The following is a 26,885-nucleotide window of genomic DNA, read 5'->3' on the forward strand; positions in this document are numbered from 1 at the left end:
GATAACACATAAAATTGATGATTTTAAAAAATATGGATTTCGGGTTTTAATAAAGTTAAACCGACACAGACTTTTAAGAATATAAATTAATGATGCTGAAAAATAGTAGCGATGGATTTGTTTTTGATGGTGTAAGTCGATTTTCGTTTTTGTTTTGTCCAGGATATTTTATGAGTGGGGCTGAAGGTGTGTGTGTGTGTGTATTTGTATGTATGTGTGTGTGAGGGGGGGGGGGGGTGGGGGTGGGGGGGTTATGTCCAGGTTGTATTTATCGAGACACCGGGTTTGATATAGATCGATACTCTGTCAGAAAGAGATTGGTGACAGTCCGCATCGATTTCGATTTAAAAGAATAACTTGAAAAGCCGATAACAGAGTTACTTAAAGAATAAATCTGTTTCTAAATGTGTTAACCATTTTTATTAAAATTACTTTAATCAAGCTACTTAAAATTTGGTTGAACATTCGTAAAGCATATTGCATATTAAAATTTTTAAAAATAAGAAAGAGGGCAACATCATAGACTTTTCTCTAATTTATAGATATTGCTGATTAGTGATTTAATTGCTCTCATTATAGTGTTTTTTTTTCAGTCATTTTGCTCCGGGGGGAGGGGGGGACTTAATGGTAAAAGTAATTTCCATACATTATATATATCCCCCCCTCCCTATCCCCTTGAAGAGATGCCTGAAAGAATCGCTGCTTATTTATAACCGTAAGACCGTCATAAAGTTTAGCATCAACAGACCAACATAGAATACAACAGCGATGTAAGGAAGGCGGTGACAGTTAAACTTAGGGAGTACATGGGGACTGAGACGCCGTTATGGGAGGACGGGCAGTAGGTTTCATCAATGACGTCAGCAAGATGGCGGATCCTGCCCTGGAGGCCGATGGTAATCGGGCTGAACTTCTGGACGTAGTCGAGGAATATGTCGGTGTCTAGGTCACCTGGATGTTCAAAAAATCAAATAAAATTAATGGAAAGGGATAAGGTATAAGTGTACGAGATTGTGTACAGTTAATGATAGAGGATTTTGTACAAAAGACGAAGATTATGTACAGCCTTCAAAATAGGATTGTGTACATCAGATGACGGTTGTTTTCAACAAGCGAAGTTTGAGCAAAGCAGACAAATGTTTATGTACAACAAATATAGTTTGCGATTTCATACTAAAAGACGATTTCAGACAAAAACAAATATTGCGTACAACGGTCAAAAATATTGTATAATATACAAAAATTGTGTACATTTATTTACAAAATATTACACGAATTGTGTATAACAGATGAAGGTCGCGTATAATATCCAAATATTGTGTACATATGTGTACAAAAGACGAAGATTGTGTACAAACGACGAAGATCGTGTACACTATACAAAGATTGTTTCCATTTGTGTACAAAAAATGAAAATGTTATACAACAGACGAAGACTGTGTACAATATACAAAGATTGTATACGTGTGTGTACAAAAGATGAATATTTATTTACAACAGACACAAATTATATACCATAGACAAAGATGGTGTACAACAGGATTAAAGACTGTATATTTGTGTACAAAGATGAAGATATACAACAGATGACGATCATGTACAAATACCAAGACTGGGTACGTGTGTGTACAACAGACAAAGATAGTGTACTACAAACGAAGACTATGTATACAGCGTCTTTCACCTCACCTATAGGGATCCTGTTCAAGATTTTACCAGGCAGCATACTGTAGCCGTCCCCACCGTTGATGATGTAACTGCTGGTCAGCAACTTGTATTTCTTGTTGACCTCCAGCGGCTCCAGCTTAGGGATGGTGCACTCGGTGCACACGACCAGGACCTCGTGCACTCTCTGGCCCACGGGGCGGCTCAGGTCATAGGTCACCTGTATGCCTGTGGGGGGAGATGTGGGATGGGTGAGACGTTAGAAGAGATGGCAGGCGAGGTAACGGGTCAGACTTTTAGTGAAACTTTAGGTGAGACTTTAGGTGAGACTTTACGTGAGACAATAGGTGAGGCTTTGAGTGAGCCAATGGGTGAGCCGGGTGAGAATTTGAGTGAGACTTTAGTGAGACTTTAGGTGAGACTTTAGGTGAGACTTTACGTGAGACTTTAGGTGAGGCTTTTAGTGAGCCAATGGGTGAGCCAGGTGAGAATTTGAGTGAGACTTTAGTGATAATTTAGGTGAGACTTTAGGTGAGACTGAGTGAGCCAGTGGGTAAACCAAAAATAATTAGCTGGAACAAAAAAAAAACTTGACTCACCTGAAACTTGCAGAAAACCACCGAAAGCGTCGTCCGCCCTCTTGGTCCATTTCTCAGCACAAAACTCGAACATGTCCACCAGGGTCTGACCCAGTATTTCTATGATGTCCACCTCGTTACGGAATGGCTGGACAAAGATGACGTTCTCTGTGGTGATGTTGCCTGCAGGTCAAGATCACACATGTGTTTTATATCACGATCTATAAACGTGGTAAGATCACATAGGATATACATGTCAAGATGACGTATACTATAGGCCCTACTTATAATAACAACACATAGGCTATAATACAGATCGGGATCGAAATTACGTTATACATATGGACAGCATTGTTATAAAGATCAAAATTACACATAGGCGATACAGATCAGCATCTTATACATGCTACATAGATGCAAGAACAACATATATTGTGTCCGAAATAAGATTCTTTGTAGGGAAAGTATTAATTTGAGTTCCTAAAGTAACAAGTAGGATTTTACTAAGCTTACGTAGAAGAAGTTTCCTACTACTAAAAAAATTACAGTGCATGCTTCACATTTTTAAAATTCTTTTCTGACACACAGTTTTCCCCAGGTAAGAAAAATATTCAGAGTAGATGTATATCAGTGGAGAGTTCAGCACAGGTAAAGATTAGTTACCTATGTTGATTGATGCCCTAAAACTCCCCGCATTCACCACGGCCATCCCCGCGTCGCTCCAGCTGGTGTTGGTCTTACGTAGGTTGTGGTAGACAATGGCGTCGGTCACCAGGTTACCTGGGGGGGGGGGGTCAGAATAGAGGTCAGGTGAAGGTACAAACACAGGTGGGTACAGCAGTGGACACTACGTACAGGTGTGTTAAAAGTCAATTTAAAGGACAGGTAAAAAAACGGATGTGTACTAAAGTCTACATTAGAGACAGGTACAAAATGAAGGAGTGTACATAAGTCAATTTTAGCGACAGGTACAAGCACAATTGTGTACAAAAGTAGCTTTAAGGGCAGGTACGAAATTCAGGTGTGTACATAAGTCTACTTTAGGGACAGATACAAACAAAATGTTTGTAACTCAACTTCTGTTTACAATGCTTAAATTTAGGGACTTATCCTACAAACACAGTACTTACAAAATAAATATAAAATTTTTTGTGCATCGTTGCTTTGTTCTAAACATAAAAATCTTTAAACTGTGAATAATTTTACATAAAATGTTTAGATCTTATAAAAAATGTATAAATTAGTTGTATTCCGGAGAAAAGTCACAACAAAATCATATTGCCATTTGCAAACATAACAACAAAGGGAAGTTACCCAAGTTGCACTCGGTTGTTCTGCAGACAATCCTATCAGCTAACAAGCTGACGTAGGTCTGACCAACGACATTCTTCTTTATCTGGTCGATCTGTGGCAGATAGCTATCCACCAACGCGGCTGTCTCATTATCTGGACAGATAAACAAACAACACTAATAGAGGTAGAGGCAAAGTCTCAAGACGATAAACTGGGTGTAATTTGGGAAAATTTGGTGTTAATACTACAAGAAAAACGTGACATTTGAGTGCGTCTCGTTTAAAGAAAAGTGAACTCTACTTCTTTTGCCCTAATGACTGTCTAGCTCGAAATGGGAACTTTACTACTTTTACTTGTTAAAGGAAACAAAAAAGAACACTTATTGCAATTGTAATTAAAAATTTAACTTTTTAATGTATCTGTGTATGTGTTTTTACTTGTATATTTAAATCAATATTTATGGACGTTTATATATATATATATATATATATATGAAGCGAGAGAGAGAGAGAGAGAGAGAGAGAGAGAGAGAGAGAGAGAGAGAGAGAGAGAGAGAGAGAGAGAGAAACAGAAACAGATAGAAAAAGAGAAAGAAAAAGAGAAGAAAACGAGAAAGAAAAAGAGATAGAAGAAATAAAAAGAGATAGAGACAGAACTCAAAGTTTCTCACCTTTCGGGACTGAGTTATCCAACAAAATTGGATTTCCCGTCCATGATTTGACTCTCCCGGCGTCATCAAAGACCACATTTAGCTCCCCTAGATATTTGCCATAAGCGTAATCTTGTATGACAAGTACCCTACCCCCGCTGATTGACTCTACCACCGTCGGGTACATCCCCTCAATCTTCTCCGTGGACGGGCTGGTACCTGCAACACATTGGACAATGACTCAACGTTGTACTAAGATGGGGGAGGGAGGCGTGGGTGTAAGATTGATACATGATATAGGCCTACAAATCTTAATTGAACCTTTTTAAGTAATAAAGTACAAAGTATATTTGTTCTTATTAGAAGACCATCTATTTTGCTAAGACAGAAAACGGTCGGTGTTAGGTATCTTAGTTAAAGTAAGGATTAAGATCAGATTTAAAAGTTAGGACTCAGGTATGTGTCGAGGATTATGATTAAAACTCAAGCTCATGTCGATTACTAGAAAAATAAAATGCATTGGTGCATATTATACTTTCGCAACTTCTTTTTAACTAGCTATATTTAAAATCAAACTGAGTATGTATGAGTCGATAGTTTTTGTCGTTGTGTATGAAATAATTGGTTATTTTAGCCAACATATAAGAACGTATTGGTTGTTTTGAGTTTACTACTGTATACGAAAGTGTTGTTTGTTTTGAGTTTACCATTGTATACGAAAGTGTTGTTTGTTTTGAGTTTACCATTGTATAAGAAAGTGTTGTTTGTTTTGAGTTTACCATTGTATAAGAAAGTGTTGGTTGTATTGAGTTTACCATTGTATAAGAGTGTTGCTTGTTTTGAGTTTACCATTGTATAAGAAAATGTCAGTTGTATTGAGTTTACCATTGTATAAGAAAGCGTTGGTTGTTTTGAGTTTACCATTGTATAAGAAAGTGTTAGTTGTTTTGAGTTTGCCATTGTAAAAGAAAGTGTTGGTTGTATTGAGTTTACCATTGTATAAGAAAGTGTTAGTTGTTTTGAGTTTACCATTGTAAAAGAAAGTGTTGATTGTATTGAGTTGACCATTGTATAAGAAAGTGATAGTTGTTTTGAGTTTACCATTGTATAAGAAAGCGTTAGTTGTATTTATATTACCATTGTATAAAATAGTGTTGCTTGTATTGAGATTACCATTGTATAAGAAAGTGTTGGTTGTTTTGAGTTTACTATTGTATAAGAAAGTGTTAGTTGTTTTGAGTTTACCACTGTATAAGAAAGCGTTAGTTGTTTTGATTTTACCAGTGTTTAAGAAAGTGTTGGTTGTATTGAGTTTACCATTGTATAAGAAAGTGTTGGTTGTTTTGAGTTTACCATTGTATAAGAAAGTGTTAGTTGTATTGAGTTTACCATTGTATAAGACAGTGTTAGTTGTATTGAGTTGACCATTGTATAAGAAAGTGTAAGTTGTTTTGAGTTTACAATTGTATAAGAAAGCGTTAGTTGTTTTGAGTTTACCATTGTATAAGAAAGTATTGGTTGTATTGAGCTTACCATTGTATAAGAAAGTGTTGGTGTGTCCGCCCACAATGATGTCCACATCGGTCAAGCGATGAGCCAGGTCCAGATCTATAGCGTACCCAGAGTGGCCTAGGGCGATGATCTTGTTGACTCCAATGGCCACTAGGGCATCGATCTCCCTCTGTACGGCGACCAGCTCATCGGAAAACTTTACAGTCCCTGTAATCAATCGGCAGAATAAGACATCGCTGAAGTGTCTAAACAACGAAAAAAATCTAAAATATAATACACACAGTCACAAACCCACCCATCCAACCCCATATATATATATATATATATATATATATATATATATATATGTATATATATATATATATATATATATATATATATATATATATATATATATATATATATATATATATATATATATATATATATATATATATATACTAGCTGCATCCCGTGCTCCGCCACGGTAAATCTTTTTTAAATGTACCAACTTGGGAACAGAACAAAACTAAACACAACACAAACGAACGCAAAAAAAAACAACGAAAAAACAAACACAACACTCATAACATAAACACAATTTAAATGCAATCATAAAGGCATATTGCTCACAATCTAGCCCGTAGCGCCAAATCGCGCCCTTTCCGGTGATTTGCACCCCCCTCAAACTTTCGATTTGCACCCCTTCCCCCCCCTCCCTAAAACTTTCGATTTCAACCACCCCCCCCCCCCCCTCGCACATTTTTTCCAACCCACTTTGACGCCCCCTAAGGTCGGCACCCGGGGACATATGCCCCCCCCCCCTCGCTACGCCTCTCCTATAAAACCCGAAAGATAGAATAATAATTAGAAAGCTGTATAAATAATAGGCAGTATCTATAATATCCGTGTTTTACCTACAATATTTCACTTTATCCATTCACGCATTTTTTTTCCCAGTACTTTAAATTTTAAAAATTTACAATTGAGTTTCATAACTAAAACCATTGCGCACCTAATGAACGTGATGACGCGCCTATAATAGTGCTGAATAGTTGTTTAAAAATTATAAGTAATAAACAGTAGGGCCTACATTCAGTGAATAAAATAAATAAAAGATTGCCTTTTATCAATCCATGCTAATTATAATTTTCTACCAATAATTTCCTCTTACACATCCGAATAATTTGCATTCACATTTTGCTAATTATATTATTGCAACACTAATTCCTTCTATGACGAACGTATATTTGCATTCACATTTTTTATTAGCGTGAGTTTAATGTATTTTTAAATTACCTCCTTTGTCAAAATTAGAAAAGAGTTAAATTAATTTGATTTTTCTACCCTGCTGTTATTATGTTATTAAAATGTATCCACTTTTTCTGGGAGCCTAAACGAAAATGATATTTGACATTAATCTTTTTAATACGTTTTAGCAGTTTGCGTGTATTTAATATTTTCTTGACGTTATGCGAAAGAGTAAAAACCGTGGCAATTATAAAATAGCTCTATGCCGCTATATAAACAAACCCTACTCTATTACTTATAATAAGACACTGCGGTGCACTGAAAAGCACAGCATGGTGCGTAGTTTACTTTTATAGTCCCAAAATCTATAGCGATGACGGACGGACGGACGGACGGACGGAAGGAAGGAAGGACAAGCACAGCCCGCTTATATTATAGATATATATATATATATATATATATATATATATATATATATATATAACGGACAATGATCTCAGCGCATGCCAAATATCTTAAGAACAAAACGTTTCTTACACCAATTAATTAATATACTATAACATTGTATAAATTGTACACCAATTAATTAAAATAATAAAACATTATATTGCTTTACCAATTAATTTAATTAATATACTCCTACATTAATTAATTAATTAATTAAACGTGTTCGGTTTCTCCCAAAACGCCGGCGAATCGCACAACTGTAACTAGAATCCTAGCCCTGGTCCTAACACTTGCAGCGATCCTTAATATACCCATAATATTAAACACGAACCGACCCGCGGCGTATCATACGCCGCTATTTAGTTGTTTTATTTTCTACTCTTCAGTAATTCATAATTTGTAAATTCGACAGTACCAATGCTGCCACTGAAAATATTTGCTTTAAAACACTACCCCTCCCCCGCCTTTCCCCTCACCCCGACCCTACAACCCCCCCCCCCCCCGTGAAAGTAGTCTCCTCTTAGTTATTTCTTAGTTACCTCCTGTAAGTTTAAAATCGAACTAAATTATCTGCCCCTAATAGAAACCCGGCTGTACGGCTCTACGATTTGTAAACATTTAGCTTTGTAAACATTTAGCGTGACCACAACTCACCGGAATGTGGGGGTGGGGTGGGGGTGGTAGTGATAGTGATAGAGAGAAAGAGAGGAGGCGCTTGCAGCTTGTTTTCTAACGGCTCCCAGAAGAGAATTATATATATAGATAGATGATCTTATCAACAGTAGAATACGTAAACAACTTTACACTTGTACAGTGCCACTGTTTTTTCCAGCCAATAAAGCCACCTTGTTTAGTTTTTGTCAACACCCATGTTCAGTAGCGCGCTGCCCGTGAACTCGGGGGACTAGGCTCGTCCCGTAAGACACTTTTTTTTTTTTCAAATAGGTATGTGACGTCGTGGATGAGTGGAGGATATAACATTTATCCCGTGATTTACGGGTTCAGAACCCAATTGGGTTCGGAACCCGAACCCGATATGGTTATCGGTTATATGGTTATATCGGCTTCATTGTAAAGGTCATTTTTTTACATTCATTTTCAGCGCTTCAACCCTCCCTCCCCCCCCTCCCAACCCCCAGTTTGTCCCCGATAGTAAATCCCAACCCTCGCCCCTGGTATTTCCCTTCAACTTTACACAACAACCAGGACTAGCCTGACGACATAGGCGTTCCTAACCTGGGTTAGAAATGTAGGCGGTCTCCAGCGTCGTGTACCCCACAACGCCGATTCTCTGACCGCCGACAATGACCACGGCCGATTTCTTGATGAACTTTTGCAGCTCGGGCGTCTTGTCCAGGATCATGTTGCTGGACAGCAAGGGGAAGGTCAAGTTCATGGCGAAGGGAGCTAATCCCATCACACCTTTGTCGAATTCATGGTTTCCAACAGCCTGAATTTTTTTTTAAATACGTAACAGTTTAATCCCAATTTTATGTTTCAAACTCACTTCAATCAGAAAAATGTATATTCTTTTAAACACCTATTTTATAACCTTAAACGAGATAGGGGTGGGTAGAACATTTAATGATATTGTGCAGTGGAAAATGTGCACAACCTCACGGCACTTTATCCGATCTACGACAGTGTTAAGATTTTGGTACCATTAAAATCACCTTCGGTAGATTAGGCCAGGCATACTAAAATTTTGTGATTGTGCACTGCTTGTTTGTTTTTAATTTTTATTTATTTATAAATAAGCAAGTTTACGGCATTATTTTCTAATCAAAATAGTTCATCCTGAGCTAAGCTTCCAAATATATCACAGAGTATAAAACTCAGGACAAAAATTCTAGTTACCAAGGATAAATTGTCTTTTAATGAAATATCTAAGGGCGGAATATCCTAGGACTAATTGCCTTGAGAAAAATATATCGAGACAAATTACATCAAGATATATGTCTTGTGAACAATATATTAGGACAATTTTGTCTGTTGCAATCTTCTTTTTTCTTCTTCTTCGTTCTTAATTTTTAGTGTTGGAAGGGATCGAGTCTTATCTGCCAGAGGGTTGAACTCGAGACTTTTTTTTTCGAATTTATCAACCATTAGCTTTTGACGACTCGACCAAGCCTCCATCACAATTAAGGATACGTGTCAACTGCGCCATTAAGGCCATTGACTCCGATTTCAGCCTGCTTTTCTTTTTGGATTTGCTTCTTTGTTGTTTGATTTTGGAGTTGTCTCCCCTAGAAAAGTGGCTGTACCCAGCCTCATCTGCCCGAGGGTTCGAACTCAAGACTTTTCGGTATAGCAACCATGAGCTTTACCGACTCGACCACGCCGTCCCCTCTGGTGCAATAATACCTCAGGACAGAATATCTGAAATGCTATCTTTCGTTTTGTCCAGAAAAAAATATGAATTTTAATGCTCTAAAAAGGACTAATGTGGGGGTTTTAACAGGACGTATAATAGTGGTGATGACGGGCATATGGTTGTAACGACGGGCACATGGATGTAATGACGGGCATATGGATGTAATGACGGGCATATGGTTTTGATGATGGACATGTGGTTGTATTGACTGGCATACATGGTTGTTACGACGGGCATATGAGTGCATCGAATGGCATATGGATGTAATGACGGGCATATGGTTGTATCAAATTATCTCACATTCTTCACTAAACCTGATAATGAAGAGATTATCTTTCGACTCACCATGGCGTTGTATCCAATAAGGTTCATGAACTGAGCGCTGACTATTCCACCAAACTGGTAGAACCACAGAGTTCCCTGGAACTGGTCTCCGGCGTCCAGAAGTATCGTGTTGTTATGCTCGGCCCTTTTCCTCTTCACCTGTTGGAAGAGAAGTCGTTTAGTTTTCTTTATCTTCACCCACAACCTGACCTTTCCAATCCATTGAAAAATACACCAACTCTCACACTAATCATAGCATGATACTAACACTAGGAATTAGCCCTATATTTAACAAATTTTAATGCAATTTAAAAAAAAAAATATTTTAAAACTATTCATATCTTCATCAGAGAACTGAAGTTAAATCTACTTAAATTACTATCAATAAAATGTAATTCCTTTGATAGTTTGTAATATGCGAAATAATTCTTTAAAAAAAATAAAGTTCTTGATCTTAGTTTATTATCATTATGAAACGTGTCATAATATTATAACGATTTTAAAACAAGATTTTTTAAATATACTTTTAAAAGTTCTATTACAAACAACTTTCAACACTACAATTTGTGCAATGGATAAAAAATTAAAAAAAAAAAATAACGCTTAGCTACCATGGTTCGAATCCTGGCGGCACCGCCAAAACATTTTCCCTCGTTCTGTAGGACTTGTGAACAGGGGGCGCTGTTTCTGTGGGGGTAAAATAGTTGGTGTGTGATAGGTGGAGTAGAGTTTGGATGAAACTGCATTTAGAGGGAATAGAGTTTGAATAAAGTAAACTTTTTATGGAAAAGAGTTTCTTATAAAATAGAGTATGTAACTAACTTTGTATGTGACAGATTTAGGATTTAATAGAGTTATGATATAATAGTTTTTGGATCTAATAGTTTGATCGACATCGAATGTGTGATTGTAGAGCTAACAGTTTTGAGGAAAGTTTATTAGTAGTGTTTGCTAAATCAAGAAAATTACTTGAAAATTGTACAAAAAAAAGTAAAATACACGTTTAGAGCTGATAGTCCATAGCACAGATGACTTAAATTTCGTCTGTTTGAAGCTTGGCATTATGAGAGCAGTATTATCAGACGGCGTGGCCTAGCAGTAGGGCGCTAAACTGTTTACCCGAAAGTCTCGAGTTCGAATCCGGGTTCAGCACGGTAAAACGTCCCAGAGTCCACCCAGCTCTAATGGGTCCCTAACTCACGAACTTACGTTAGGGAAAATTAGGCGGTTAGGGAAAAAGACGATGATTATGAGATCAGCATTATAAGATGCCCGGACATCTTTAATAATCTCAGGTTCATATGAAAGCTGGGACAAACTACTGGCTTGGGTTGGAACCGAACTCAAGACCACGATGACCCACGCGAACAATACTAACTCTTTTAAAAGAACTTCATGAGAAAAAAAATCTTCTTTTATTTATAAATGCATCGAAGCTAAAGAAAATAGTCAAGAAAAACTGAACCCCATATTTATTTTAAAGCTTAACTTGTAGATTTTATTGTATATTTAATCCGAGCATATGTCTAAAGATAATAGTAAGTCTATCAAGTTCTCATAAACAATCTTTACTTCATTTTTTTTTTCTTTGCGTTGTTTACTACAAATAAATAAAACAAATCGACGTTCTTGTCAAAACATTGAACCAAGGTAGATAATCTCTAAAAAAAAAACTTCAAAAGGAAAGGTAACTCGTGAATTAAAAAAATGTAACTCACTTATCTGTCTCTTCAATCCTCGAGTGCACGTCATTGGTGTGTAGGATGGTTAGGCTGAAGTCGGCACGGACCCCGCACAACACGGCAGCACACAAACACAGGATGTGGTACAGCCTCAGGCCTCTACAGGGGTGGGGTAACATGGTACAGCGGTCACCGTCACAACGCTCTATACTGGACTGAAGGTTACAGAACGGATTCGTTAATGGTGAGATAATTTTTTTAGTGAAATTCGCTTAGAATGACAAGGTAAATAATTCCATGTTTCTTCCCCCCCCCCCCCACCCCCCCCCCCCCTCCCCCCACCAAAAAAAAAAAAGACTGGAATTATTGACTTAAGAAGTCGCAGAAAGGGGGCAAGGGACACGACACATAAGAATTAGTTTATCACCCGTTATCGCCCCTGTTCTCTCTTATGTAAATCCCGCTTTACCGAGCCAGTCGGCATGTCCTTACGTCGAAACTAAACTAATTATTTTTTTTCAACAAATTAAGTTGACTAGTTCAGGGGTCGGCAACCTTTTGAAGCGGAAGAGCCAAAAGTTACAATTTTCAAAATTTTCCTGGTTTTAAAGAGCCACTAACATTTTTTTATTTCAAATTTTTTATATTTTTTATTAAGATTAATAGTATTTATGCAAGGATCTGGAGAGCCGCATCTTGATATCAAAAGAGCCGCATGCGGCTCGCGAGCCGCAGGTTGCCGACCCCTGGACTAGTTGAAAGGATGATAATTTTCATGTTACTATCTTGCATGAACTAATTATAATCAGTGGTTGAACAGCTCAAAGGATCCAAATACTAAATAGCAATCACAAATTAAAATGTTTAAATTTTAATGGTAAAAAGTTGTACCAATTTAAATGTGTGGTATTTTATTTTAGGATTATATTTTTTATAGTAAAGTCTAAATGAATATTCACATTTTAATCTTTTTTTCTTCCTCAAGTTATTTAATATAATGTTTAGAAATGTTTTACGAATGATTATTAGTTAAAACTTTATACGGCATCTCCTCCATTCAGAGGAGACACTGGGAGAGGTATATAGAATTATTTCCCCTTACATTCATCTATATTACACATGGGAGATAAGTAAAGTCGTATTAAACTGATTATGTCAGAAACTAACATTAGGACAGGGGGGATACATGGTCAGGGGAATAAATTTATAAACAGGATGAGGAGACATCACGATTCTCTACACTATTTAATAGACGTTGGAGCTGATTCACATTACGATTCTCTACTACCGTTAGTGTATGAATTCACATTACGATTCTCTACTACCTTTAGTGTATGAATTCACATTACGATTCTCTACTACCTTTAGTGTATGAATTCACATTACGATTCTCTACTACCGTTAGTGTATGAATTCACATTACGATTCTCTACTACCTTTAGTGTATGAATTCACATTACGATTCTCTACTACCGTTAGTGTATGAATTCACATTACGATTCTCTACTACCTTTAGTGTATGAATTCACATTACGATTCTCTACTACCTTTAGTGTATGAATTCACATTACGATTCTCTACTACCGTTAGTGTATGAATTCACATTACGATTCTCTACTACCGTTAGTGTATGAATTCACATTACGATTCTCTACAACCGTTAGTGTATGAGAAAAATGATTCAAATTACGATTCTATTACATTCAGTCGATGTAAGTTGAGTATGTGTAACACATTATTCATGAATCAATTTTTTAACAATTTTTTCATATTCAAAATTTACATTTAGAAATTTTCCCCCTAGAAAATGACATACACAAAGCTTTTGTAAGTATGGACTTCGCATGAAGTGCTGATATAATTTCTAAAAGAATCAACGCGTAATTTAATATGCGCACTTTAATGTGATCGTGTCTCTATTTACCCGATATACAAGAGAGTTCCCTTTAGCATGAGTGCAGACTGCTGAATATAAGGTATAAGAAAAGCAAAGTTTAAAAAAAAATTAGAACTTCATACTGGGAATATCGCCATTGACATTTAAATGCCATTTTATGTGTAAATATGGTGCGATAGGTAAATAAATCAAAGGGAGTGAATTCGTTTTGTGGAAAGATGAGGGGTAGGGGGTGTAGGAGTTAGGGTTGGGCTTTGTGTGTAGAGTGTATTAAAGTTCGTGATAAAAAGAATTCATACGCACTTCATGAAATTGTCTGTTAGCTGATAAATATAAAGGTTTTACTGTTTGTCTAGTCAATGTATAAGGTCGTGTCAGTCCAGCTAGCACGTCTGTGATCATAGAGGTTCTAAAGTCAAATTTTAAGGTTCATAAATGTAGGTTTTACAGTCGAATTAGGAGTCTATAAATGTATAGGTTTTACAGTCAAGTTTTAAGTTCAATAAAAGAAAAAGTCCAGTTTTAGTGTCTGTATATATAGAGTTTCTTCAGTTAAAATATCTATAAATATGGAGTTTCTAAAATTATAATGTCTATAGCTAGTGAGTTTCTACAATTAAAAAGCATATAACTATAGAGTACTGTTAAAAGGTCTATAACTATAGAGGCGCTACAGTTAAAAGAACTACAGAGTTTATACAGTTAATAGGTCTATAGCTATAGAGTACAGTTAAAAAGTCTATAGCTATATAGTAGAGTTAAAAGGTCTATAGATATAGAGTACAGTTAAAAGGTCTATCGCTATAGACTACAGTTAAAAGGTCTATAGTTGTAGAGGTACTACAGACAAACTGTAAGGTCTACACGAAATGTGCCAACCTTCTGTAGTAGATTACCATACCTTAGGGGCCTGTATTGGATTGGTAAGTTTGGGGAGGGGCGTGGAGATTGGGGTGTTTGATTGTAATGCTTATCACGAAAGCTTGACAAAACTTGATATGAAAGACTAAGTCAAGTGACGTGTAGGGCAGACTAACTATGCTCATATCATCCAACCTGCAATACAAAGCTCTCAATTCATCATGTTAGTCTCAATGCTGCCTTGCTATGTATCGTGTCTATAAACATTTGTATTCACAAGAAAAAGGCAATAAGTAAACGCGAATAGGTTTAGTTTACTCTGACGAACTAAAACAATAACAATATAAACGTAACAATGGGGTTAAGGAAATTAAATATGAATGGTCAACTCTCTGTGTCAAACAAAAATATAGTATCTGTTAACATGTGGGGAAGGGGGGGGGTTGAGTCGACCATCCTATCTAGGAAGGTAAGGTTACTTGATTTAACTAAGTAAAAACTTAACCGATGTATAAAAGTCAAATTTAGTCTTTGAATTGCATTTTTTTTCCTACAGTTAAATTAATTAAAATAAATTATGTATGTATTTTACTAAAAAAATTGTGTCTTACTTTTATGACGATAAACTAATTAAAACAGATTGTTTTAGCAATCACATTTAACCAATTGTTAAGAAAGAGGCGATCTATTAAAATTCGATTTTTCTTAAATTAATGAAAGGAACATGGAAGATATAATATTCTAGGTGAGAATTTAAAAATGGGAGACAACTCGTGTGTAAAAAAAATTAGGTGGTCACGTATCGAACTAGTCTAATTGTTTATTGATAGTGTTAACAATTTATAGTTTTTATTGTCACGTGAACAGACGTTTATGTGTATGATGTCTTGCGTATTTTCTGGGAAAAAAATAAAATTCTAGAGAAAAAAAGTTGACGTGGCGCTGGTCTTAGTATACACAGAATTAAAAAGATAGGTGGTTTAAAATGAGATAGTAAGGACATTTATAGTAGGACATCTGCATTGAAGATATTAGATAAGTCATAAAGCTTCAGACGTTTTATAAATGACTCTTTGTATAGAACCATATGACATTTTATAGGATATCGTGTATAAGACATCTTATATATGACTTAGAGGTCATCCATAAATGACGTCAGGCTTTGTTTGACGATTTTTACCTTCCCCCCCCCCCCCCCGTCACACATCGTCACAAAAAGCCACTCCCCCTCCCCTAAAATAACGTCAGACCTCAGCCTGTACCCCCCCCCCTCTCAAAATTACAGTTGAATTTTTGTTAAAATACGATATTTTTCCAAATTCTTGTCTGAACTCTGTCAACATAGAGTATTTTAATCAATTCCTATTACAATGTATTAAGTTTTCTAAAACACGAAATAACGGCTGAAATTCGTTTTCTAACATTGCTTTTTTATAATGCAAAAGTGTCACGTCACACCATCTGACCCTCCCCCTCCCTCTCATCACACACCGTCACAAAATTACGGACCCCCCCCTTCCTCCCTAAGAGTGTGACGACCCCTTTACAGTAAATGATATGTTTTATACAAACACATTGTATAAAGGACAGCTTGTATGGAAATACATGACATCTTTTATAGGATAGCTTGTATAAGACAACCTGTATAGGACTCGGAGTAAATGACATGTTTTATAAAACACGTTTTTGATTGACATCTTCAAACGTCTTGTGATACACGGTTTTGATTGAAGTCTTCAAACGTCTTGGGATTCAGGTTTTTGATTGACGTCTTTAAAGGTTGAGTTTTAGATTTTGACTGTCTTTTCAAGCACTTCTTCTTCAAGACGATCCTACAATCTATTGTGTCAACGTTTCCTCTAAGACTAGCTGACATTTAGAAAATGTGGTATTCCATCAAATCCTTTGTGGAGTGATGGTAAATAGAGTCTAGCACACACACAAAAAAATGAATTTTAAAAATGTTGACACGGCTAAGTAAAATAAATATTTCTTTTTGTAAAGGATGTTTGATGTTCAATATTGGATGTTTTTTGGTCACGTCATAGCAGAGAGGGTCTGTGGGTGGGTGGAAAGGGGTGGAGGGTTCATGTGAGATTTGGTGATGGCGGTGTCAACTTGTGTAACCGGTGTAGTAGTGGGCGACGGCGACGACATGTGGTGCATAAGGGGTTGGAATGCGGCATTCGGAGACGAACGTCATCTAATCACGTGTTCTTTTGTAATAGCCAGTATTGTGTCAGTCATATGACTCGGGTCATTTAGCCCCTCTCCTATTACTGGTTCATTTAGCCCCTGCTACTATGACTCGGGTCATTTAGCCCCTCTCCTATTACTGGTTCATTTAGCCCCTGCTACTATGACTCGGGTCATTTAGCCCCTCTCCTATTACTGGTTCATTTAGCCCCTGCTACTATGACTCGGGTCATTTAGCCCCTCTCCTATTACTGGTTCATTTAGCCCCTGCTACTATGACTCGGGTCATTTAGCCCCTCTCCTATTACTGGTTCATTTAGCCCCTGCTACTATGACTCGGGTCATTTAGCCCCTCTCCTATTACTGGTTCATTTAGCCCCTGCTACTATGACTCGGGTCATTTAGCCCCTCTCCTATTACTGGTTCATTTAGCCCCTGCTACTATGACTCGGGTCATTTAGCCCCTCTTAATATAACTCGGGTCATTTAGCCCCTCTTACTATAACTCGGGTCATTTAGCCCCTCTTACTATAACTCGGGTCATTTAGCCCCTCTTACTATAACTCGGGTCATTTAGCCCCTCTTACTATAACTCGGGTCATTTAGCCCCTCTTACTATAACTCGGGTCATTTAGCCCCTCTTACTATAACTCGTGTCATTTAGCCCCTCTTACTATAACTCGGGTCATTTAGCCCCTCTTACTATAACTCGGGTCATTTAGCCCCTCTTACTATAACTCGGGTCATTTAGCCCCTCTTACTATAACTCGGGTCATTTAGCCCCTCTTACTATAACTCGGGTCATTTAGCCCCTCTTACTATAACTCGGGTCATTTAGCCCCTCTTACTATAACTCGGGTCATTTAGCCCCTCTTACTATAACTCGGGTCATTTAGCCCCTCTTACTATAACTCGGGTCATTTAGCCCCTCTTACTATAACTCGTGTCATTTAGCCCCTCTTACTATAACTCGGGTCATTTAGCCCCTCTTACTATAACTCGGGTCATTTAGCCCCTCTTACTATAACTCGGGTCATTTAGCCCCTCTTACAATAACTCGGGTCATTTAGCCCCTCTCCTATTACTGGTTCATTTAGCCCCTGCTACTATGACTCGGGTCATTTAGCCCCTCTTACTATGACTCGGGTCATTTAGCCCCTCCTACTATGACTTGGGTTATTTAGCCCTTAACCCCCTCCCCCTCCCAACCCTGCTATCAGCTCCACACTAACAAACCCTACACCAAAAATCATCCAGAGAAGTTAGATGAACTAGGTATGTGAATGCCAAATAAACGACGTCTCTTCTTTACTATTTGAGAGTTATCCCGCCCCCTTATAACTAAACAGATGATTCCAGTCGTTTTATAAACATTGACGTCAGGCCCATATTTTGATCTCTCGAACGTCAAATTCATACATTTCAAACCCGTCCCATTAACACTGACATCCAAGTACCATATCCCAGACAAGTCCTAACACTGACATCATAGTCCCATATCCCAGACAAGTCCATCTAACACTGACATCACAGTCCCATATCCCAGACAAGTCCATCAGACACAAGGACCTCGCCTCTAATCAAGCACGTTCTCACAAAACGTCAAACACCAATCAACGACAGTCGCTCATTAACGGACGTAATCTTTTATGTTGAATGAAACCACATAAACAGCTGATAACAGTACCTCTGACGTCCCCCAATTAATTAGTTGATATTGACGAAGCAATCATGCCCCCACCCAATCCCAGTTCTTCAACAATCCCACAGGCAAATTAGCCAACAAAATGTTCCATTTTATTACTAGACATGGGAGGTAACTGCTTGATTTTTACACTACAAAAAATAGCTTATCAAATATGCTTAAAGCTATAATCTTGCATATTTTTTTTTACTGTTTACATTTATGAAAATATTTTCTGTTACGATGAAATTGCATGTGTATTGCAAACTTTTACTTTTAACAAAGAATGGTTAGATTTTTAACCAAATATAAACAGTATGATTTAATAAATAGTGGGCAAGTTTTATTTAGTGTCTATACCAGTTAATTTGATATAAGCAGTCTGATCGTTTTTTAAAATTCACTACAATTTTTGATCTCAGTGCTAATAAACTAAATAAACTTTATCCACAAAAAAATAAACAGGGAGTAATCTCCGCTAAACCTTCTCGAATATTCTTATATAACACTACGGGGGATGGCATGTCAGGATGTAGACATTATTGTTAATCCATTTTTAATCACTTAATTAAACTTTTTAAAACTGAATAGAATCGCGTAGAAAAAAGAATTGCGCACCATGTGAACGCCAAACAAAATGTGTATAATAGTGCGGAATATTATTAGTACTATTAATTCACATAGGTTTATTTTTTTTTAGAAATCGGAAATAGCGTAAATTACTACTTCCAGTCAACGGAAATTACTCAAAATTTGACAGAAGGATGAGAATTAGATCTTTTACTTATATGTGAAATTTCATTTATCTATCCGAAACAGTACTCAACTTTTAGGCTTTAGAAAAAATGAAAGTAGATTCCACTTCCGGTTATCGGAAATCGCTGAAAAGTTTATACAGAACTACAAATTTGATATACTACTTATATATGAAATTGCATCAACCTAGCTGTAACGGTACTCAAATTATTGTGTTTACACACACACACACACACACACACACACACACACACACACAGAGAGAGAGAGAGAGAGACATACGGACAGAATTGCAAAGTCCAGTTTTTTCCCGACTGGATTACACATAAAACGCCACAATTTTGATATATCTGGATTTTTTATTTTTGCCCAATTAAAATAAGTCATCTATACTCCGAATGTGATAAAGGACTGAGGTGTAAAGCGGTGAAAACTGTCAAAATCTCATGTGATTTTTGTGCGCGATTGCAATACTTTCTCTATACTCCGTATAAGATATAATAAAAAATAAAAAAATAAAAATTAAAATAATTGTCTGTAACATTGGGTTTTAACGAATTGGTTACCCATAATGATTATATTTGTTTAGTAATGATTGCTTTGTTCTAATTAACACCCTTTTTTATCCAAATCACTGTAATTAATTACTCAGTTTTATTCCTTAATTATATTGCTATTACTAAATAAATATATATTTTCTATATAAATTCCACATCGTTCGGGGGGAGGGGGTAGACTTTCTTCGGAGGGGCTCAGACCCCCCCCCCCCCCCCCACGAATCGATGCCTGGAAGAAACTACATAGAACGTATATACTTTTACCTGTGTCCGACATCCCCTCCGGTAGTTTTAAGTGCCACCCCCCCCCCCACCGGAGAAAAAAAGTCTGAAAGAAACACTGCCGTCTAACCTGCAGTTGATCCCTTCCCCTCCCCCCTGTCTACATCAGGCTATCTAAATCTATTGTAAAGTGACCTCAGTCAAACGAACCCTTTAAAACTCAACAATTTAAACCGCTAAGTGATCTGTTGAGTGTGCAAAGATTAGCTTGAGTTTACTTAAGCTCAATTCTCTCTTTAAATCCAACACCCTTTTTACCCCAGGTCAGTATTAGGTAAAAAGTAGTGCAGGTCGCGTATTCATACGCACGGCGACCTTGACTTTGAAATGCGTTTAAAAATAGTATTTGCTTTTCTTGTTTGGTTAGGCCAGGGTACAAAACGGCGTCGATTTCTTGAAGTGCTGACATCATGATAAGGTGTAGACCTAAGCTAGTTATATAGTTCAACTTTTTTTTTGTCTGGAATTTTTCTTGGGAAAATATATGTATATTTTCGCAATGGCTAGGATTAGAAGTCCCCCGGCCCCCCCCCCCCCCTACCTACTCCTCCTCAGCAATTCCATCAAAACATGAAACTATATTTATTTTTTCTTCTAAATGACGTCTAGACAACCACGTTCCAAAGAAGGGACGACATCGACATTATTGTGATTGATGCACTGGTTACGCAGCCTTAACAAGGATTGTGGAGGGGGAAGGGTGTAGTCGAGGAATGCAAATATGGAGTCTCTAAGCCAAGATGGGCAAAAGAAATTTAAAAAATATATATAAAAAAAATAAAAAAATAAAAAAATTATATATATATATATATATATATATATATATATATATATATATATATATATATATATATATATATATAAATAGGATCTCGCTATTATGTTCTATATAAGTTTAAATAAAGAGGCGTATGTGGACGGAGTGAGTCAGTCCTGCCTTAAGTAAGCAGAATCAAACTTACTTTACTCAAAAAATATTTCATCGTTTTATTGACCTCACAGAATATTTTAATTAACTAGTTGACCCGTGACAAATCAAACCACCCCCACCCTACACACACACGCATACACTCCCCCCTCCCCACCCCCATCTCTCATGCACCCCCAGGTAAATCTTAAGTCAGATAAAGGGAGGTCATTTACCCTGGCAGTAAATTCCACATGTTTGAACCCCGATGTTTGAACTCTCCGATTGTGTAATATTTGATCCACCTTTCTCCTCCAATATTGACACGTTCGTCCCAAGCCGGAGTTGAAATGTGCCTGCCATAAACGTATCCGTGCAAATAGCGCAGTGTACCGTTAAACTCTAATCGTCGATTCGCGGAGGTGTGTCACTCTTGTATGGTACCCCTTGGTCAAATGATTCGGGATATAATATATGATATAATATATACCGGATAGTCTTATGACAAAATTTTATAGATAAATAGATTTTATAGTTAAAAATTTAGTTTTATACCTGATAACCTGTATAAACTTACATATTATTATATGATACACAAATTCTATTCGCGAATATGTATATATATATATATATATATATATATATATATATATATATATATATATATATATATATATATATATATATATATATATATATATATATATATATATATATATATATATATATATATATAGCCAGGCCCCAATGAAATTAACAGTCTGCGGGTGGTGCAAAAACTACCGTAAACTTTGCACCGTGAAAATCTGTGACCAAAAATAGACACAAATGAAATCCTAGTACAATCAATCTCTCTTGTGTATTTTGGTATTTAGATCTATTGTGTTTGTTTGTTGGCGCTTTGCTTAATCTTAAATCGTTTGTTCACGCATGCGCACACAAAAAAGGCCGGAACAGGTTCTGCCAGATTACAAATAACAATAGCAGACGTACATGCGCTCAATAGCAGTGGCAGACGTACATGCGCTCAATAACAATAAGCAGACGTAAATGCGCTCAATAACAGTGGCAGACGTACATGCGCTAAATAACAATAGCAGACGTACATGCGATCAATAACAATAAGCAGACGTACATGCGCTCAATAACAGTGGCAGACGTACATGCGCTAAATAACAGTGGCAGACGTACATGCGCTAAATAACAATAGCAGACGTACATGCGCTCAATAACAATAGCAGACGTACATGCGCTAAACAGCAGTGGCAGACGTACATGCGCTCAGTAACAGTGGCAGACGTACATGCGCTCAATAGCAGTGGCAGACGTAAATGCGCTCAATAACAGTGGCAGACGTACATGCGCTAAATAACAATAGCAGACGTACATGCGCTCAATAGCAGTGGCAGACGTACATGCGCTCAATAACAGTGGCAGACGTACATGCGCTAAACAGCAGTGGCAGACGTACATGCGCTAAATAACAATAGCAGACGTACATGCGCTAAACAGCAGTGGCAGACGTACATGCGCTCAATAACAGTGGCAGACGTACATGCGCTCAATAACAGTGGCAGACGTACATGCGCTCAATAACAGTGGCAGACGTACATGCGCTAAACAGCAGTGGCAGACGTACATGCGCTAAATAACAATAGCAGACGTACATGCGCTAAACAGCAGTGGCAGACGTACATGCGCTCAATAACAGTGGCAGACGTACATGCGCTAAACAGCAGTGGCAGACGTACATGCGCTCAATAACAGTGGCAGACGTACATGCGCTCAATATCAGTGGCAGACGTACATGCGCTAAATAACAGTGGTAGACGTACATGCGCTCAATAACAGTGGCAGACGTACATGCGCTCAATAACAATAGCAGACGTACATGCGCTCAATAACAGTGGCAGACGTACATGCGCTCAATAACAGTGGTAGACGTACATGCGCTCAATAACAGTGGTAGACGTACATGCGCTCAATAACAGTGGTAGACGTAAATGCGCTCAATAACAGTGGTAGACGTACATGCGCTCAATAACAGTGGCAGACGTAGCCTACATGCGCTCAATAACAATAGCAGACGTAAATGCGCTTAATAACAGTGGCAGACGTACATGCGCTCAAGTGATCTGGTGAGTTATTAAGAATGTGATATGTAGGGTACATAACATGATAGTTTTGTTGTATGTTTGTTTGGTTTTTTTTTTTGTAGCTTTTTAATTATTATTTTTTTATAATTATAAAGTTCCCTTTTCAGAACTAACAATCCATGGGGCAGGTGAAGTAGAGTTCAAGTGTTTCTTGAATTCGGCATTAGAAGTGATGGTGTGGTCAGCTATATGTCCAGCCATCTTTACTTTCCCTAACGTGAGTCCGGGCCGAGATTCGAACTCGAGACCTTTGGGCTTGCAGGCGGTTGCGTATATATTGCATAGAGAATTTTATATCGATAGCTGTCACTTACGTTAAGTGAAACCCATTATTTGTCAATATAGGTGCGCCAAATGTCTCACAAAGACAATAAAGTCAGATATTAAGTAACACATGAACTACTCACCCCACACTACACCCAACACACAAACTACTCACCTCACACTACACCCAACACACAAATTACTCGCCCCACACTACACCCAACACACAAATTACTCGCCCCACACTACACCCAACACACAAACTACTCACCACACACTACACACAACACAAACTACTCACCCCACACTACACCCAACACACAAACTACTCACCCCACACTACAACCAACACACACACGAACTACTCACCCCACACTACACCCAACACACAAATTACTCGCCCCACACTACACCCAACACACAAATTACTCACCCCACACTACAAGCAACACACACACGAACTACTCACCCCACACTACACCCAACACACAAATTACTCGCCCCACACTACACCCAACACACAAACTACTCACCCCACACTACACACAACACAAACTACTCACCCCACACTACACCCAACACAAACTACTTACCCCACACTACACCCAACACACAAATTACTTACCCCACACTACACCCAACACACAAATTACTCACCCCACACTACACCCAACACACAAATTACTCGCCCCACACTACACCCAACACACAAATTACTCGCCCCACACTACACCCAACACACAAATTACTCGCCCCATACTACACCCAACACACAAATTACTCACCCCACACTACACCCAACACACAAACTACTCACCCCACACTAGACCCAACCAACACACAAATTACTCACCCCACACTACACCCAACACACAAACTACTCACCCCACACTACACCTAACACACAAACTACTCACCCCACAATACACCTAACACACAAACTACTCACCCCACCCCACACTACACCCAACACACAAATTACTCACCCACACTACACCCAACACACAAACTACTCACCACACACTACACCCAACAAACAAACTACTCACCCCAAACTACACCTAACACACAAACTACTCACTACTCACCACACACTACAACAACACACAAACTACCACCCCAAACTACACCCAACAAACAAACTGCTCACCCCACACTACACCCAACACACAAACTACTCACCCCACACTATACCCAACACACAAACTACTCACCCCACACTACACCCAACACACAAACTACTCACCACACACTACACCCAACAAACAAGCTACTCACCCCACACTATAACCAACACACAAACTACTCACCCCACACTACACCCAACACACAAACTACTCACCCCACACTACACCCAACACACAAACTACTCACCCCACACTAGACCCAACCAACACACAAATTACTCACCCCACACTACACCCAACACACAAACTACTCACCCCACTCTACACCCAACACACAAACTACTCACCACACACTACACCCAACACACAAACTACTCACCCTACACTACACCCAACCAACACACAAACTACTCACCCAACCCCACACTACACCCAACACACAAACTACTCACCCCACCCCACACTACACCCAACACACAAATTACTCACCACACACTACACCCAACACACTAACTACTCACCCCACACTAGACCCAACCAACACACAAATTACTCACCCCACACTACACCCAACACACAAATTACTCACCCCACACTACACCCAACACACAAACTACTCACTCAACACTACACCCAACACACTAACTACTCACCCCACACTACACCCAACACACAAACTACTCACCTCACACTACACCCAACACACAAACTACTTACCCCACACTACACCCAACACACAAATTACTCACCCCACACTACACCCAACACACAAACTACTCACCCCACCCCACACTACACCCAACACAAAAATTACTCACCCACACTACACCTAACACACAAACTACTCACCACACACTAGACCCAACCAACACACAAACTACTCACCCAACCCCACACTACACCCAACACACAAACTACTCACCCCACCCCACACTACACCCAACACACAAATTACTCACCACACACTACACCCAACACACTAACTACTCACCCCACACTAGACCCAACCAACACACAAATTACTCACCCCACACTACACCCAACACACAAATTACTCACCCCACACTACACCCAACACACAAACTACTCACTCAACACTACACCCAACACACTAACTACTCACCCCACACTACACCCAACACACAAACTACTCACCTCACACTACACCCAACACACAAACTACTTACCCCACACTACACCCAACACACAAATTACTCACCCCACACTACACCCAACACACAAACTACTCACCCCACCCCACACTACACCCAACACAAAAATTACTCACCCACACTACACCTAACACACAAACTACTCACCACACACTAGACCCAACCAACACACAAACTACTCACCCCACCCCACACTACACCCAACACAAAAATTACTCACCCACACTACACCTAACACACAAACTACTCACCACACACTAGACCCAACCAACACACAAACTACTCACCCCACACTACACCCAACACACAAACTACTCACCACACACTACACCCAACACACAAATTACTCGCCCCACACTACACCCAACACACAAATTACTCACCCCACACTACACCCAACACACAAACTACTCACCCCACACTAGACCCAACCAACACACAAATTACTCACCCCACACTACACCCAACACACAAACTACTCACCCCACTCTACACCCAACACACAAACTACTCACCCCACACTACACCCAACACACAAACTACTCACCCCACACTACACCCAACACACAAACTACTCACCCCACACTACACCCAACACACAAACTACTCACCCCACCCCACACTACACCCAACACACAAACTACTCACCCCACACTACACCTAACACACAAACTACTCACCCCACACTACACCTAACACACAAACTACTCACCCCACCCCACACTACACCCAACACACAAATTACTCACCCACACTACACCCAACACACAAACTACTCACCACACACTACACCCAACAAACAAACTACTCACCCCAAACTACACCTAACACACAAACTACTCACCCCACAATACACCTAACACACAAACTACTCACCCCACCCCACACTACACCCAACACACAAATTACTCACCCACACTACACCCAACACACAAACTACTCACCACACACTACACCCAACAAACAAACTACTCACCCCAAACTACACCTAACACACAAACTACTCACTACTCACCACACACTACAACAACACACAAACTACCACCCCAAACTACACCCAACAAACAAACTGCTCACCCCACACTACACCCAACACACAAACTACTCACCCCACACTATACCCAACACACAAACTACTCACCCCACACTACACCCAACACACAAACTACTCACCACACACTACACCCAACAAACAAACTACTCACCCCACACTATAACCAACACACAAACTACTCACCCCACACTACACCCAACACACAAACTACTCACCCC

At 38.6% G+C, this 26,885-nt stretch overlaps 1 protein-coding gene across 2 annotated transcripts in view; it reads right to left on the bottom strand.

Annotated features, from left to right (window-relative positions):
* Nucleotides 1-230: 230 nt before the first annotated feature.
* The window catches only part of LOC131954242 (snake venom 5'-nucleotidase), a 35,003-nt gene continuing 8,348 nt past the window's right edge, over nt 231-26,885 (bottom strand). For both annotated transcript variants that reach the window (XM_059317813.1, XM_059317812.1), the window contains exons 2-12: nt 11,791-11,969; nt 10,684-10,759; nt 10,094-10,231; nt 8,611-8,824; nt 5,719-5,904; nt 4,207-4,404; nt 3,558-3,689; nt 2,907-3,023; nt 2,265-2,426; nt 1,690-1,893; nt 231-951 (exon numbers count right to left, since the gene is read on the bottom strand). In XM_059317813.1, coding sequence (XP_059173796.1) covers nt 740-951; nt 1,690-1,893; nt 2,265-2,426; nt 2,907-3,023; nt 3,558-3,689; nt 4,207-4,404; nt 5,719-5,904; nt 8,611-8,824; nt 10,094-10,231; nt 10,684-10,759; nt 11,791-11,933 — 1,782 coding nt within the window. In that variant the 5' untranslated portion in view covers nt 11,934-11,969 and the 3' untranslated portion in view covers nt 231-739. The remainder of the gene's footprint in view (nt 952-1,689; nt 1,894-2,264; nt 2,427-2,906; nt 3,024-3,557; nt 3,690-4,206; nt 4,405-5,718; nt 5,905-8,610; nt 8,825-10,093; nt 10,232-10,683; nt 10,760-11,790; nt 11,970-26,885) is intronic.

The sequence above is a fragment of the Physella acuta genome, unplaced genomic scaffold (genome assembly GCF_028476545.2).
Source record: "Physella acuta isolate Inbredline_101_S28 unplaced genomic scaffold, ASM2847654v3 ptg000984l, whole genome shotgun sequence".
Taxonomy (NCBI): domain Eukaryota; kingdom Metazoa; phylum Mollusca; class Gastropoda; family Physidae; genus Physella; species Physella acuta.